The 16,068-nt window shown below is 38.8% G+C and overlaps 1 protein-coding gene across 1 annotated transcript in view; it reads left to right on the top strand.

Moving 5' to 3' along the window:
- Window positions 1–16,068, top strand: part of slc35e1 (solute carrier family 35 member E1) — a 40,571-nt gene that overhangs the window by 13,033 nt on the left and 11,470 nt on the right. The window contains exons 2-4 of the mRNA XM_039766564.1: window positions 2,366–2,436; window positions 2,685–2,822; window positions 14,497–14,622. Of these exons, the coding sequence (XP_039622498.1) occupies window positions 2,366–2,436; window positions 2,685–2,822; window positions 14,497–14,622 (335 nt within the window). The remainder of the gene's footprint in view (window positions 1–2,365; window positions 2,437–2,684; window positions 2,823–14,496; window positions 14,623–16,068) is intronic.

The following is a 16,068-nucleotide window of genomic DNA, read 5'->3' as shown; positions in this document are numbered from 1 at the left end:
ACAGAGTTAATGGGGGCTCTGATCGGGGCTCTTGAGAGACTGAGGGAAGAGTCTGAGTGTCTGGGCTTGCGAGTGTCCTGGATAAATACCAAGATCCAGGCCTTTAATGACCACTTAGGCACAGCCATCAGCAGTGTGTCTGTTTGCGTCGAGAGTGTCGACCTTGTTGAGAGGTTTACTTACCTTGGCAGTGACATTCGTGCCTCTGGTGACTCTTCCTATGAAGTGAGTAGACGGATTGGGGCGGGGGATCATGAGGTCGCTGGAAAGGGGTGTGTGGTGCTCCTAATATCTATGCAAAATGATGAAGGTCCAAATCTTTAGAGTCCTGGTGCTATATGGCTGCGAGACATGGACGCTATCTAGTGACCTGAGACGAAGACTGGACTCCTTTGGTACTGTGTTTCTCCGGAAAATCCCTGGGTACCATTGGTTTGACTTTGTGTCAAATGAGCATTTGCTCATGGAGTCCCGAAAGAGGCACATTACCTGCATTGTTAGGGAGCGTCAGTTACGGCACTTCAACCATGTGGTTTTTTTCCCAGAGGGTGATGCAGCTCATAAGATCCTCATTGTTGGGAACCTGAGTTGCTGGACCAGGCCAAAGGGTTGCCCACTTAACACCCGGCTGCGGCAGATAGTGTTATTTCCAAAGGGTGGTAGTGGACCATGTATCTGCCCCTTTCCAACCGAGATCCTGAGTTGTTTCGTCGTGTAGTGGGTGCGGCAATGCTCTGTACCAGTGCAAGCTCCCTGACTTGACTTGTCATACAGTAGATTACACAAACCAAATTTGGAGATCATCAGAAACAGTGATCATATTTAAACAAGCAATGAAATGCAAATTTGTGTCGATCTGCATTTCCTTTGAGACATGGAATATTTGGAATCATACTAAAACATTAAAGATATTTATAACGTTGTGGCATGCCACCTTTTTACTTTTTTGTTTATTTTTGGTTAGTCAGTTTCTATTTTAAGTTCATGTTAGTCACTGCAGTGCACTTTGCTACACAGGTGTATTTTATGCATTTGTTGTATTTTAATGGCAGGTGTAAATTGGTACATAGAATCTGATTGTGAAAAAAAAAAGTTAAATGGGGTGTTTGAGAAAGGTAACCGTCATTGTGGGATGTGTATAACATGTTTTGAATATTGATAAAGCATGTCATATAAAAAGGTCTGGCCCATGCTCCTTGAGTTTTACACCCCTGTTTTAGTGAATTTCTGTAATATTGTTGCTTGTATCTTTTATTCAAGTAAAAAAGACAATTGCTAGTAAAATCTATTAATGTTGAATTTTAATTACATTATGGTACTTAAGTAGAAGTAAGAATAAAAAAAAAAAACAAGTAAACTACTATTTTAAAATAATGTTGTTTTCACTTGTATGTAATGAAAATTGTTGTAAATCAGTATATGCTGTTGTGTGATATCTTAAATGCTTCATCAAACTTGTAGCACCAAATGTCTTCGCTTTAGTCCCATTGTGGTTAACTTTTTCAGGCGCATGTTGCAGTTAGCACATCTTTCATCTTCACACACTTCAGTTTACTTCCATACTGCAGGCATGTTTAGCAGTGGCCGCAGGTTCCTTTGTGATTTTTAAGCCTTTGGTGTTCATCTTCCAGCTGGATTCCAACTAAGGTTGCTCTGATTTACAAAACCCAAGTGGTGGTGCAGAAAAACAGACTTTTAACACTCTTGTCATGTGCACAGCTGGCTCACAATATTTATGGTTCTTGTAGTCTGATAGACATAATAATTATTAGAAATTAGGTAGTATTAATCCTGGTGTGTGCATATCCTGCCTCTTTAGATTTTTTTTCACCCTTTTTGGGAGGGTAATGAAAGGTCATAAAGGTCATAAAACAAAACTTGTATTACAGCAGTTTTTTTCAGGAAATGACAATAATCATGTTAATAATTTTTATAGTTAGTCAGTCTCATGTAAACAAACCTCCAAGAACAAACTTTGCAAAGAGTGTCTTAATTTTATTGCATCAAAAATGCACACTCACTCTATAGAAAACAAACTTTAATATCATCCCATAACTACACCTCTGTAGCTCTTCAAATTACCAATATCGCTTGCTTATTTTTCTTTAAAGCAAAGTGTAGACAAATGAAAACTCCATTGACAGGACTCATCAGTTGCTATTAATAGTAGAGTTACAACTTTATGGCCATAACAGACAACGCTGATAACTAATGCATTGGAGCACATGCATCAGATAGGATCCCACATAGTATCTGAGTATCTGTGCACATCTTTTTGTAGTTGCCATAGTTCTTAACTGTGCTTGGCACTTCTCTTTTCCAGTGGTTCCCCTTTCATGGAAATGCTTTTGTTTTTTCATTACAGTTAAAGCCACTATGCCAATATGGGTTGTGTTGCTGTCCAGAATCATCATGAAAGAAAAACAGTCCATGAAGGTTAGCATGGGGTTGTGAGTGGGAATGTCTGTCCAGTTCTGTGCAGTGCTTCAGTTTTCATCATACTGATTGTTATTTTATACTGATGTTTTTACTGGTAATTCTTTAGATTTTTTTTAAACCTTGTGCACTACACAGGTATAACAATTTTATATAACCCCATTTATATATTTTGTGACATTTATGAATTGCATTATTTCTTTTCATTAGTGTTTTTAAATCTTTATACTGTACTCATCATATTCTAGGTCTATTTGTCCCTGGTTCCTATTATTGGTGGAGTTCTGCTGGCTACAGTAACAGAGCTCTCCTTTGACATCCAAGGTCTTATCAGTGCTCTTGCGGCAACTCTGTGCTTCTCACTGCAAAATATCTTCTCCAAAAAGGTAAGATGGACTTAATGTTTAACACAATTAAGAAAGAAAAAGAGTGCTTAGTGTGATAAGTTTGGGGCGCTGTTGAGCATTTCAAATTAGAACACACCTAAGCCAGACCAAGCTACAAGACCAGGTTACAAAAATGGACTGGTTCATAGTCTTATCAGCAAAAATGCTTCTTCTGTAGCTCTCATGTGTTCAGGCAGCTTTCCTCTTCACTGGCCTCCTGTTCCTCTGTCTGAAGAGGGAGTTTTGCTTAAAAGCCAGACCTAAAAGTACTTCTGGTGTACCTGTGTCCCCTGCTGAGGGCTACCTGTTCAGACTCAATCCCCAAGGTAAACATGTGCAAATACAATTCAGGGCTGCCTTTTGAGGGGAATATATTGCCTCTGCTGTCACCTTCCAGCTGTACTTCCTTTTCACTGACCTTCCAACCGGTAAAAGCAGGTTTCATCAACTGTCCTAGATCAGTTACCAGACATAGCACAAACTCTAATCCTGTTACACCAGCTACAAATAAATACAACATATGTAAGTAAGATCTGATTAGATTTAGTCCTTAAAATGTTTGAGTTCAACATTAACACTAGAATTACCAGAGCCTACGAAAAAACTCGTAAATCCGCCCCACCTTAAATCGCTTCTTAAAATCGTTCAAAGCTCTCCACCAACGTCTTTTGTCATCTAAATGTGCTGATAAAAATCAGGCTGCAAGCAGCCGGCTATTCCATCCCCCGTCTGACTTAGAACGTGCACAGACTTCTACCAGCTCATGCCTTGATTGATTTTCTGGGAGTGAAGTGGAGTTTTAGAGTGGTAATAATAGATCATTGTTTGGAGCACACGCATTTCATGTGTGTTCCGTTTCTACAGTAATCTGTGTAAACACATTGTTAAAACAGAAACGTTTTTTTATATTCTGCTAGTACTGTAGATGACAAAATGTAGGCATAAACTATATAATGTATGAAGTCTGAAGTATGAAGGAAATACTTTCACAAAAGGTACAAATCTAACACAACAATTGCGCTTTTATTCAAAAACTAGTAAAATACCAAGGCCTGAAATGGAGAAGTAGTGTGTTAAAGAAGTAATGAAAAAGAAAAGGAAACATTTTAATAATAACGTAACATGATTGACAATGTAATTGTTTTGTCATTGTCATGAATGTTGCTGATATATATATATATATATATATATATATATATATATATATACACACACACATACATACACACACACACACACACACATATACATACAGTGGTGTGAAAAACTATTTGCCCCCTTCTGATTTCTTATTCTTTTGCATGTTTGTCACACAAAATGTTTCTGATCATCAAACACATTTAACCATTAGTCAAATATAACACAAGTAAACACAAAATGCAATTTTTAAATGATGGTTTTTATTATTTAGGGAGAAAAAAAATCCAAACCTACATGGCCCTGTGTGAAAAGTAATTGCCCCTTGTTAAAAAATAACCTAACTGTGGTGTATCACACCTGAGTTCAATTTCCGTAGCCACCCCCAGGCCTGATTACTGCCACACCTGTTTCAATCAAGAAATCACTTAAATAGGAGCTGCCTGACACAGAGAAGTAGACCAAAAGCTAGACATCATGCCAAGATCCAAAGAAATTCAGGAACAAATGAGAACAGAAGTAATTGAGATCTATCAGTCTGGTAAAGGTTATAAAGCCATTTCTTGCCTTGATTGATTATCTGGGAGTGAAGTGGAGTTTTAGAGTGGAAATAATAGATCATTATTTGGAACACACGCATTTCACGTGTGTTCCGTTCTCTACAATCCGTGTAAACACATTTTTAAAACAGAAACGTTTTTCATATTGTAGTAGTAAATGACAAAATTTAAGCATAAACTATATAATGTATGAAGCCTGAAGTCCAAATATCAAACACTTCCACAAAAGGTACAAATATAATAGAACAAGTATGCTTTTATTCAAAAATATAACTGCAGAAAAAAGCCACCTTTGCATGCCATATTGACACATACATACTACAGCTACCACAGTAGCATAATGGTATCAACCGCTGACTAGTATCCCAAAGGTCATGAGTTCTATCCCACATGGTTCAGTTTTGAGAAGTAAACTGCTCTTATTCTTACTATTTTAGAATAAAAACACGCATTTGATTTCAGTGTGTAACAGCCAGTAATTTATGATACTTGTAAAGGTTAGGTTTTTTTTTTATTCACTTTTCATTCTCAGTCTCAGTCGTGTTCAGGATCCTTCCCTACCCCCCATCTATCTATCTATCTGTCTGAGAATGCTCTTTTCACATAAAGATGTGCTGTAGCTCTGCAGCATACTTGTGACTGCATTCTCGTACCAATGCTTGCGAACTGAAGTGCCTGCGTGCACTTTTCGCGTGGCATTACACGTCTATTTTTTTGAGCATGCCCGTGTCGCTCAAACACAGGAACATATGTTGGTGTACAAGAATAAAAAGCAAGTGCACTTTTATTCTAGACTATAAGTGAAGAAAAAATAAAGCAAGTTACAGTAGGCGGTTGATACGACAGCTTGCGTGGTGCAATGCTAAGAACTGTTGATTTCCGATTCGTGCTATATAAAATCATCACATTCAAATATTAACAATTTCCACACCCTTCCTACATTCACGACATGTCTTGTTGCAGTGTACACATCTCTCTGTGCTATGGTTCCTATTACACTGAATGAGCACCTGACATTGTACTTTCTTCCCTATATAAATAACGCGGTCACTGATTACAGATCGGGTTTATACACGCTGACGCTGTTACAGAAGGAGTCAGCTTATTCAGTGCAGCAGTTTCATTGCACAGTACATGCAATATGATTTGAAAACGAACAGCGTCAGATCGGGCGCATATTCAAACCCGATCTGACGCTGTTCGTTTTCAAATAATATTGCATTAGTGCGATGATGTTTTTACATATATTGTCTCTTTCATTCATCTTGCGGTTTGTAATCAGTGACCGCGTGTTTTTTCCCCGATCTTGCCAGTTCGCACATGTTGCTGTATGGTGCTGTTTCTTTTGTACTCCAGGACATGCAGAGGACAGAATAGTACAGAGCAGTAAGTTCAGCGCTATATGCAATCAGACAGACAAACAGGCAGAGAAGGCACTAGATATATAAATAAACAGGAAGGCACTGTATAATAGATATATAAAAACAGCTAAGGGGATAGATATATAGATAGGTAGGAAGGAAAGGCACTATATGATAGGCAGACAGGGAAGCTCCTATATAATAATAAAATTACTGTTATTACTATGTAGATAGACAGGGAGTTCAGCGTCAGCGTGTATTCAAACCCGATCTGACGCTGTTCGTTTTCAAATAATATTGCATGTACTTAACTATTTTAGAATAAAACATACATTTGATTTCAGTTTTTTTTTATTCAGTTCCATTCTCTCAGTCGCGTTCACGATTCCCCAAAAATCTGACAATGCTGTTTTCACATAAAGATGCGCTATAACTCAAATGTGATTTATTTGGAGACGCTATACTCAAATGTGATTTATTTGGAGCAGCTATACTCGAATGTTATTTATATAGGGAAGAAAGTACAATGTCAGGTGCTCATTCAGTGTAATAGGAACCATAGCACAGAGAGATGTGTACACTGCAACAAGTACACATGTCGTGAATGTAGGAAGGGTGTGTGGAAATTGTTAATATTTGAATGTGATGATTTTATATAGCACGGATCGGAAATCAGCAGTTCTTAGCATTGCACCACGCAAGCTGTCGATCAACCGCCTACTGTAACTTGCTTTATTTTTCTTCACTTATAGTCTAGAATAAAAGTGCACTTGTTTTTTATTCTTGTACACCAACATATGTTCCTGTGTTTGAGCGACACGGGCATGCTCAAAAAAATAGACGTGTAATGCCACGAAAAGTGCACGCAGGCACTTCAGTTCGCAAGCATTGGTACGAGAATGCAGTCACAAGTATGCTGCAGAGCTACAGCCATCTTTATGTGAAAACAGCATTCTCAGATGGGGGTAGGGAAGGATCCTGAACACGACTGAGACTGAGAATGAAAAGTGAATAAAAAAAAAACCTAACCTTTACAAGTATCATAAATTACTGGCTGTTACACACTGAAATCAAATGCATGTTTTTATTCTAAAATAGTAAGAATAAGAGCAGTTTACTTCTCAAAACTGAACCATGTGGGATAGAACTCATGACCTTTGGGATACTAGTCAGCGGTTGATACCATTATGCTACTGTGGTAGCTGTAGTATGTATGTGTCAATATGGCATGCTAAGGTGGCTTTTTTCTGCAGTTATATTTTTGAATAAAAGCATACTTGTTCTGTTATATGTGTACCTTTTGTGAAAGTGTTTGATATTTGGACTTCAGGCTTCATACATTATATAGTTTATGCTTACATTTTGTCATTTACTACTACAATATGAAAAACGTTTCTGTTTTAAAAATGTGTTTACACGGATTACTGTAGAAACGGAACACACGTGAAATGCGTGTGTTCCAAATAATGATCTATTATTTCCACTCTAAAACTCCACTTCACTCCCAGATAATCAATCAAGGCATGAACTGGGAGAAGTTTGTGCACGTTCTAAGTTGGTGGGGGGATGGAATAGCCGGCTACTTGCAGCTTTTCTTTTATCAGCACATTTAGATGACAAAAGATGCTGGTGGAGAGCTGTGAACAATTTTAAGAAGTGATTTAAGGTGGGACGGAATTACGAGTTTTTTCGTAGGTTCTGGTAATTCTAGTGTTAAGGTCAGTGTTCACGACTCCACCATAAGAAAGAGACTGGGCAAAAACGGCCTGCATGGCAGATTTCCAAGACGCAAACCACTGTTAAGCAAAAAGAACATTAGAGCTTGTCTCAATTTTGCTAATAAACATCTCAATGATTGCCAAGACTTTTGGGAAAATACCTTGTGGACTGATGAGACAAAAGTTGAACTTTTTTGAAGGCAAATGTCCCGTTACATCTGGCGTAAAAGGAACACAGCATTTCAGAAAAAGAACATCATACCAACAGTAAAATATGGTGGTGGTAGTGTGATGGTCTGGGGTTGTTTTGCTGCTTCAGGACCTGGAAGGCTTGCTGTGATAGATGGAACCATGAATTCTACTGTCTACCAAAAAATCCTGAAGGAGAATGTCCGGCCATGTGTTTGTCAACTCAAGCTGAAGCAATCTTGGGTGCTGCAACAGGACAATGACCCAAAACACACCAGCAAATCCACCTCTGAATGGTTGAAGAAAAACAAAATGAAGACTTTGGAGTGGCCTAGTCAAAGTCCTGACCTGAATCCAATTGAGATGCTATGGCATGACCTTAAAAAGGCGGTTCATGCTAGAAAACCCTCAAATAAAGCTGAATTACAACAATTCTGCAAAAATGAGTGGGTCAAAATTCCTCCAGAGCGCTGTAAAAGACTCATTGCAAGTTATCACAAACGCTTGATTGCAGTTATTGCTGCTAAGGATGGCCCAACCAGTTATTGGGTTCGGGGGACTGTGCTTAGCATATTCATAAGTAAGGCTGCTGTGCTACTCGGCACACCTCCCATGTAATTGACTGCCTGCCCATATATGGCCATTCTTCGCTACGGTGTGTTCATTCCTTTCCTTGCTTCGCCAAGGGAGCAGCCTTTTCACAGCTTCTGCACTGTTTTATAAACAAATGACATATAAGAAAGTTCTTTTTCGTTGCTTCGCCAACGAAGCGGCCTTTTTATTTAATCCACGGGTTCTCCGCTGTTTTATTCATTTATTACGATACTTATTGTGTAGGTATTTTACACTTAGTTTACTGTTCAGGTACCCATTTCCTTTATTTAATCCGTGGCTTTTCTGCTGCTGTTTTGTTTGTTTATTACGATTATAGCTATTTGATTCCCTTTCTTTGCCTGACTGCCTGCCCATATAAGGCACTTCGCAGTTTCTTCGCTGTGTTATAAACGAACGCCATACAAGTCCGTCCTTTCTCCTTGCTTTGCGGTTCTCTACTGTTTTATTGTTCGTTTATTACGATTGTTATAGTTATTGTGTAGCTATTTTAGACTTAGTTTACTGTTCAAGTACCCATTTCCTTTATTTAATTTGCGGGTTCTCCACTATTTTTTTTGTTCCTTTATTACGATTATAGTTATTTATTGATTCCCTTCTTTGGCTGACTGCCTGCCCATATAAGGCGCTCCGCTGTTCTTTTGTGAAGCAGCCTTTACACAGCTTCTTCACTGTTTTATAAACAAACGCCATATAAGGCCGTCGTCTTTCCTTGCTTCGCCAACTAAGCAGCCTTTTTATTTAATCCACGGGTTCTCCGCTGTTTTATTGTTGGGAGCTCTTCCTCCTTTTCTACGTACTGCGGTCACAGTCAGTTCATGTGATTACGTAGGCGGCGTGATGATGTCACACACAGCTCCGCCCCCACGGCCGTCGTGCTAACGTCCATTACAGTATATGGAGAAAAATAGGTTCCAGTTATGACCATTACGCGTAGAATTTCTAAATGAAACCTGCCTAACTTTTGTAAGTAAGCTGTAAGGAACAAGCCTGCCAAATTTCAGCCTTCTACCTACACGGGAAGTTGGAGAATTAGTGATGAGTGAGTCAGTCAGTGAGGGCTTTGCCTTTTATTAGTATAGATATAACTACAGAAACAAAAAGCCGCCTTAACAAGCAACATTGACACACGTTGATTATTACTGCCTCCGTGGCGCAATAGAATCAGCTGCCGCCTGGGAATCAAAAAGTCGAGAGTTCAATCCTGCACCACTCCGTTTTGAGAAGTAAACTACTCTTAGTCTTACTATTTTAGAATAAAAACATACATTTGATTTCAGTTTGTAACAGCCGGTGTAATTTATGATACTTGTAAAGGTTAGCTTTGGTTTTTTTTTTAAGTCCGTTTTATTATCTCAGCCGCGTTCACGAGCCCAAACGCACCCCACCCCCGCATTTGATACTGCTGTTTTCACATAGACGCGCTGTAAAAGAGGTAAACTCGGCTCCCTTCTAAATCGGAGCAAGAATGCACATACCATTGCTTGCATACTAAAGTGTCAGCAGGCACTTTTCGTGGCATTACACACAGTTTTGAGCATGCCCTCTGCACACTACTTGTGACTTTAGGCTTTAGGAAGTAAGTAAATAAATAAAGGTAAATCGTGTCATAAAATGATTTCTTCAAAACGTCGAATGTTATTTATTTGGCACGGACATACTCCAAAACACATGTGATTTTTTGAATAAAAGCGCAATTGTTGTGTTAGATTTGTACCTTTTGTGAAAGTGATACTTCAGGCTTCATTCATTATATAGTTTATGCCTACATTTTGTCATCTACTAGTAGAATATAAAAAACGTTTCTGTTTTAACTATGTGTTTACACAGATTGCTGTAGAAACAGAACAGACATGAAATGCGTGTGTTCCAAACAATGAACTATTATTTCCACTCTAAAACTCCACTCCCAGAAAATCAATCAAGGCATGAGCTGGTAGAAGTTTGTGCACGTTCTAAGTCAGTGGGGGGATGGAATAGCCAGCTGCTTGCAGCCTGATTTTTATCAGCACATTTAGATGACAAAAGACGTTGGTGGAGAGCTGTGAACGATTTTAAGAAGCGATTTAAGGTGGGACGGATTTACGAGTTTTTTTCGTAGGCTCTGGTAATTCTAGTGTTAAGGAAGTAGAATTGTTGAATATTGAGTTCTAACAGGCTACAATAAAGGTGTTTTACATGAGGAGACTTTCAATACAATGCAAGGTCAGTTATTCAAAAATGTAAGCAAGCCTTTATTTTTCTATCAATAATAAATTTGATTCATTAACATCACAATTGTAAATGTGGTAAATTTAGTCAAAGATGTAGACAAAAGGATGTAATGGTGTTTGATTCTATTATCACATGTGGCTGGTGTCTGTTTCAGCTTGCACACTGCACAGCTCCCCTGCTTGTGGCAAAGAAAGTTATTAACAGGATACATTTTTAACCTACTTACCCAATTCAGAGTAGCAGATAACTATAGTCTATTCCGAGTAGCACTGGTTGCAAGGTGAGAACCAACTCTAGATGGAGTGATAATCTACCTAATCTTGGTACACGCAGAAGAGCTGGAGCTGAGTTTGTTTTTTTCAATACCTATCCAACAGTTTTGTTTCTTTCACAAACTCTGGGTGAGCCTTGCAGTAAATTAACTCCCAAGAAGTGCAACTGTAGGTTTAAAGAATGTTCCTTGAAATTCTGTGTAACACTAAAACAAAGCAGCATTTATGAACTGTTTGTCTCAGAAATAGTACACATTCAGAGTAATATTCCACAACTTCCACTCCAGTTTTCAGTGGTTTAATTAGGTGTTTGGCATTCTGTAGCACTTTTAAGTTGAAAACCCTAAAACTGGTAATTTATTAACCAGCAAAACTTGTAATATATTTTATTTACATAGTGCCTTTCACATGCTCAAGGTAAACAGTAGGTATATGTAACATTGGATACAGATGTTTCTAGAATAGAACATTAAAACACATAGATACAGGATATACAAAGATACTAAGTACAATAAAAGACAATAAAGCAGAGTAAAATACTAAATTCTAAAAGGTAAGCCTAACAAATAACATAATTTATAATATAACACACACATTATACTGAGCATCTGGACAGACAGGAAGACTGAAAGAGGAGGCAGAATGTCAGTTGAAATTAAAAGCCTTCCTAAACAGGTGAGTTTTAAGTTGTTTTTTATAAGAATGAATCAAGTCAGCAGATCTCATTAATTTAGGGAGGTCATTCCAAAGTCTGGGTGCTGTACTCATAAAGGCCCTATCATCCATAGAGTGCAGGTTAGTATGGGGTACAATAAGATTGCCAGAATTGGAGGACCTAAGTTGATGAACAGGAGCATAGTGATGGAGCAGGTGCACTGGTGTAGTCTGGTGGGAGGCCATTTAAATCTTTTTAGGTTAATAATAGAATTTTATATTCAATTCTGTAAGACACAGGGAGCCAGTGAAGGTGAAGCAGGATGGGTGTTGTTTGCTCGTGGTTGCTGGTTTGTGTTAGGAATCTTGGAGTAGAGTTTTGAATGCAACTGGAACTGTGATATAAGATCAGAAGCTGCACCTGCCAGTAGAGAGTTACAGTAATCAATGTAGGATGTGATGAATGCTTTGATAAGTTTCTCAGGAGAGGAATCAGTGAACACACAGGTGAAAGTAGGAATGTTTTTTAATGTGGTTTATGTGGGAGGAATCAAAAATGACACCAAGATTCCTTACATTAGGAGAAAGTCTGATGAGATTACCATCAAGAGTGAGAAGTTAATTTTGTTACATTTCGCTTTAGTGCTAATTTGCAGGAGTTCAGTTTTCTTGCAATGTAATTTTAAAGAGTTCTGCTCAGTCCAAGTTTTAATTTCACTGAGGCAAGTTATCTGCTGAGAAAGCCCTGATGAAGTTTCACCTTTAACACTGAAATAGAGTTTAGTATCGTCTGCATAAAAATCATAACCCAGTCCAATGTAATTTCTGACAGTGTCAAATGCTGCAGTAAGATCTAACAAAATAAATATGCTGCTTTGTCCAGAGTCTCCTGTCATAAGCAAATCATTAGTTACCCGAAGCAGACCAGTTTCATAGCCGTGCAGCTTCCTGAATCCAGACTGAAAGGCTTCCATCAAATTATTAGAGGTTAAGTGGAGCTGGGAGGCCACAACACACTCAAGAACTTTGGAGAGAAAACGAAAGCAAGAAATAGGCCAAAAATGAAGATTCTCAGCATTAAGGCCAGACTTTTTTTTAACAGTGGGGGTTATAGAAGTGATTTTAAAAGTGGCTGGCACAAAGCCAGTGTCAAGGGATGTATTTATTATTATTGTAACAATTGGGATTGTGGCATGAAGGCACGATTAAGAAGTATGGTGGGGATGGGGTTGAGTACACAGATAGCGGGTCTCATCTTACAAAGCAGGTCATTTACAAATGCAGATATGACTGGTGAAAATTTAGAAAAAACTGGATGGAGTGAGAATACAGGGAAAGATTTAAATGGAAGATGTATTTATGTTAGTTGAATTATTTAGATTTATTGTGGAAAAAGTGTAGGATTTTTTCAGACTTTGGTAGAGGAGGTAATTTGGCCAGATGCAGGTAGAAGTAACTAACTACAGAGAACAATACCCTTGGGTTATCCCAGCCACTTTCTATTATTCTGCCATAACATGTGTTCTTGGCTATAGTTAGTACATCCATGTAAGCCCTTTGATGGTCAGAGAAAGCCTGGATGTGCACGGCGAGACCAGTCTTTTGTGACATTTTCTCACAGCATCGACCAGCTGCTTTCATAGACCATAACTCTGAATTGTACCATTGAGCTGAGCATTTAATGGAATCCTCCTTATGCTTTAAAGGAGCTGTTTTATCTAGTGCTGAAAGAAGTTCCGTGTTATAGTGATCAACAAGACTATCTAGTGTTGATGGAATAGGTGAATACAGAAACAAATCAGAAATGGAACTAGCAAGGAAAGAAGGTCAGATATTTTTAAGGTTTCTGAAAGACATTTGACATTTACAGGTAGGAGGGAGAGGTAATGAGACAGTGAAAAGTACTGCTTTATGATCCGAGAGTCCCAAATCACTTCTGTAAGTGTTGCCAATAGAGAAGTCAGATCTGCAGATCAAGTCCAATATTCCACCAGAATGAGTAGGAAAATCAACGTGTTGCACCAAGTCAAAACATTCCAGTAAGGATAGGAATTCATTTCTCAGCTTCCATGTAGTAAATGTCAGTATGGATGTTGAAATCGCCAAGAAGAATGACTCTCTGTGAAAGGGAATGTAAGTGGGTTAATAATTTAGTGCGCTAGTTAATAAGTGGCATTGAACATGTATCTGTAATCCGTTAAGTCTGAAAACTCCTTCCAGGGGTATGTGTTTATTGGTTTAGAAGTGTTCACTTACAAATCGGTTTACCATTTTGTGCCAGCTGTTTTTTCTATTTGTCATTGGAAACATTCAAAACCTGAATTAGAATCCCAGCTCAGTCACATTCTCTGTGGACTTTTTACATTACTCATGTACTGACATAGGGTTTATCTGCATGCTCTGGTTTTCTATCAGGTGCCAAAGATAGACACCTTAATTTAGTTGTTACAAAATGGGCCAATGTGCACATAGGCGAGAGTGTGCCTAGCAATAGACAGCCATCCTATCTGGAACTAGTTCTCACCCTTCTGCATTTGAAAGTTATTCTGTGTACGTAGAGTGTGACTATGGGAAAAAAAAAACAGATTTCATTCTTGTGTCTTTTCTTAGACTTGGAGGTTTGCTTTTTTTTACTTGTATATGTTAAGTTACTGGAATCTAGTAAGTGAAGACATAACTGCGTATGCTTTATATTATTAAATGTATTTTTGCAGTTGGTGTAATGGATAAAACTCCTAAAATGTTAATGGGTAAGTCTTTTGCAAACATTTACTTTCAATCCTGTCAAGATTTAGTTAAATATACATATTGTTCCTAAAAAGCTATTAAGATATCCACCTTTAGAGAGGTGATTTATTCTGGCTTCACATTGATAAAGCTGTTTTGCTAATTTAACAGCTAACCTTTGTGTATTGTTTTCATATTTGAGCGGAACCCTCTGTCTTTTTTTTCACCAGGTGCTACGAGACACTCGGATACATCACTTACGTTTGCTTAATGTGCTTGGATTTCATGCTGTCCTCTTTACACTTCCAACCTGGGTGCTTGTTGACCTGTCATCTTTCCTGGTGGATGGTGATGCGGTGAGTGTAAGGAAACAAGATGCTGATACAAGTTTTTCTGATTAAATGGGCTATCATCCCCTGGTTTAACTTTTAGTTTTAGTTCTAATAATGAGTTTATATGTTAGAGTAGCTATCAGATAGTAGGGAATTAAGGCATTATGTATGTGATGCTTGAGATCAGATTTCAAAGGTTATAAACTTGGCACACCTATCCTTGGCCAGTTTCGCCCATTACTCTTTGCAGCACCTCTCAAGCTCCATCAGGTTGGATGGGAAGTGTCAGTGCACAGCCATTTTAAGATCTCTCCAGAGATGTTCAATCGGATTCAAGTTTTGGCTGTGGCTGGGCCAGTCAAGGACATTCACAGAGTTGTCCTGAAGCCACTCCTTTGATATCTTGGCTGTGGGCTTAGGGTTGTTGTCCTGCTGAAAGATGAATCGTTACCCCAGGCTGAGGTCAAGAGTGCTCTGAAGCAGGTTTTCATCCAGAATGTCTCTGTACATTGCTTCAGTCATCTTTTCCTTTATCCTGACTAGTCTCCCAGTTCCTGCTGCTGAAAAACATCCCCACAGCATGATGCTGCCTCCGCCATGCTTCACTGTAGGGATGGTATTGGCCTGGTGATGAGCAGTGTCTGGTTTCCACCAAATGTGATGCCTGGCATTCACACCAAAGAGTTCAATCTTTGTCTCATCAGACCAGAGAATTTTGTTTCTCATGGTCTGAGAGTCCTTCATGTGCCTTTTGGCAAACTCCAGGCCTGCTGCCATGTGCCTTTTACTAAGGAGTGGCTTCCATCTGGCCACTCTACCATACAGGCCTGGTGGGTTGCTGCAGAGATGGTTGTCCTTCTGGAAGGTTCTCCTCTCTCCACAGAGGACTTCTGGAGCTCTGACAGAGTGAACATCGAGTTTTGGTCACCTCCCTGACTAAGGTCCTTCTCCCCTGATCGCTCAGTTTAGATGGCCGGCCAGCTCTAGGAAGAGTCCTGGTGGTTTTGAACTTCTTCCACTTATGAATGATGGAGGCCACTGTGCTCATTGGGACCTTCAAAGCAGCAGAAATCTTTCTGTAACCTTCCCCAGATTTGTGCCTCGAGACAATCCTGTCTCGGAGGTCTACAGACAGTTCCTTTGACTTCATGCTTGGTTTGTGCTCTGACATGAACTGTCAACTGTGGGATCTTATATAGACAGGTGTGTGCCTTTCCAAATCATGTCCAATCAACTGAATTTACCACAGGTGGACTCCAATTAAGCTGCAGAAACATCTCAAGGATGATCAGGGGAAACTTAATGAGCTTCATGGCAAAGGCTGTAAATACTTATGTACATGTGATTTCTCAATTTTTTTATTAAATTTACAAAAACCTAAAGTAAACTTTTTTCACGTTGTCATTATGGGGTGTTGTGTGTAGAATTCTGAGGAAAAAAATGAATTTAATCCATTTTGGAATAAGGCTG

Source organism: Polypterus senegalus, chromosome 10 (assembly GCF_016835505.1).
Source record: "Polypterus senegalus isolate Bchr_013 chromosome 10, ASM1683550v1, whole genome shotgun sequence".
Taxonomy (NCBI): domain Eukaryota; kingdom Metazoa; phylum Chordata; class Cladistia; order Polypteriformes; family Polypteridae; genus Polypterus; species Polypterus senegalus.
This window is presented reverse-complemented; position numbering and strand designations above follow the sequence as displayed.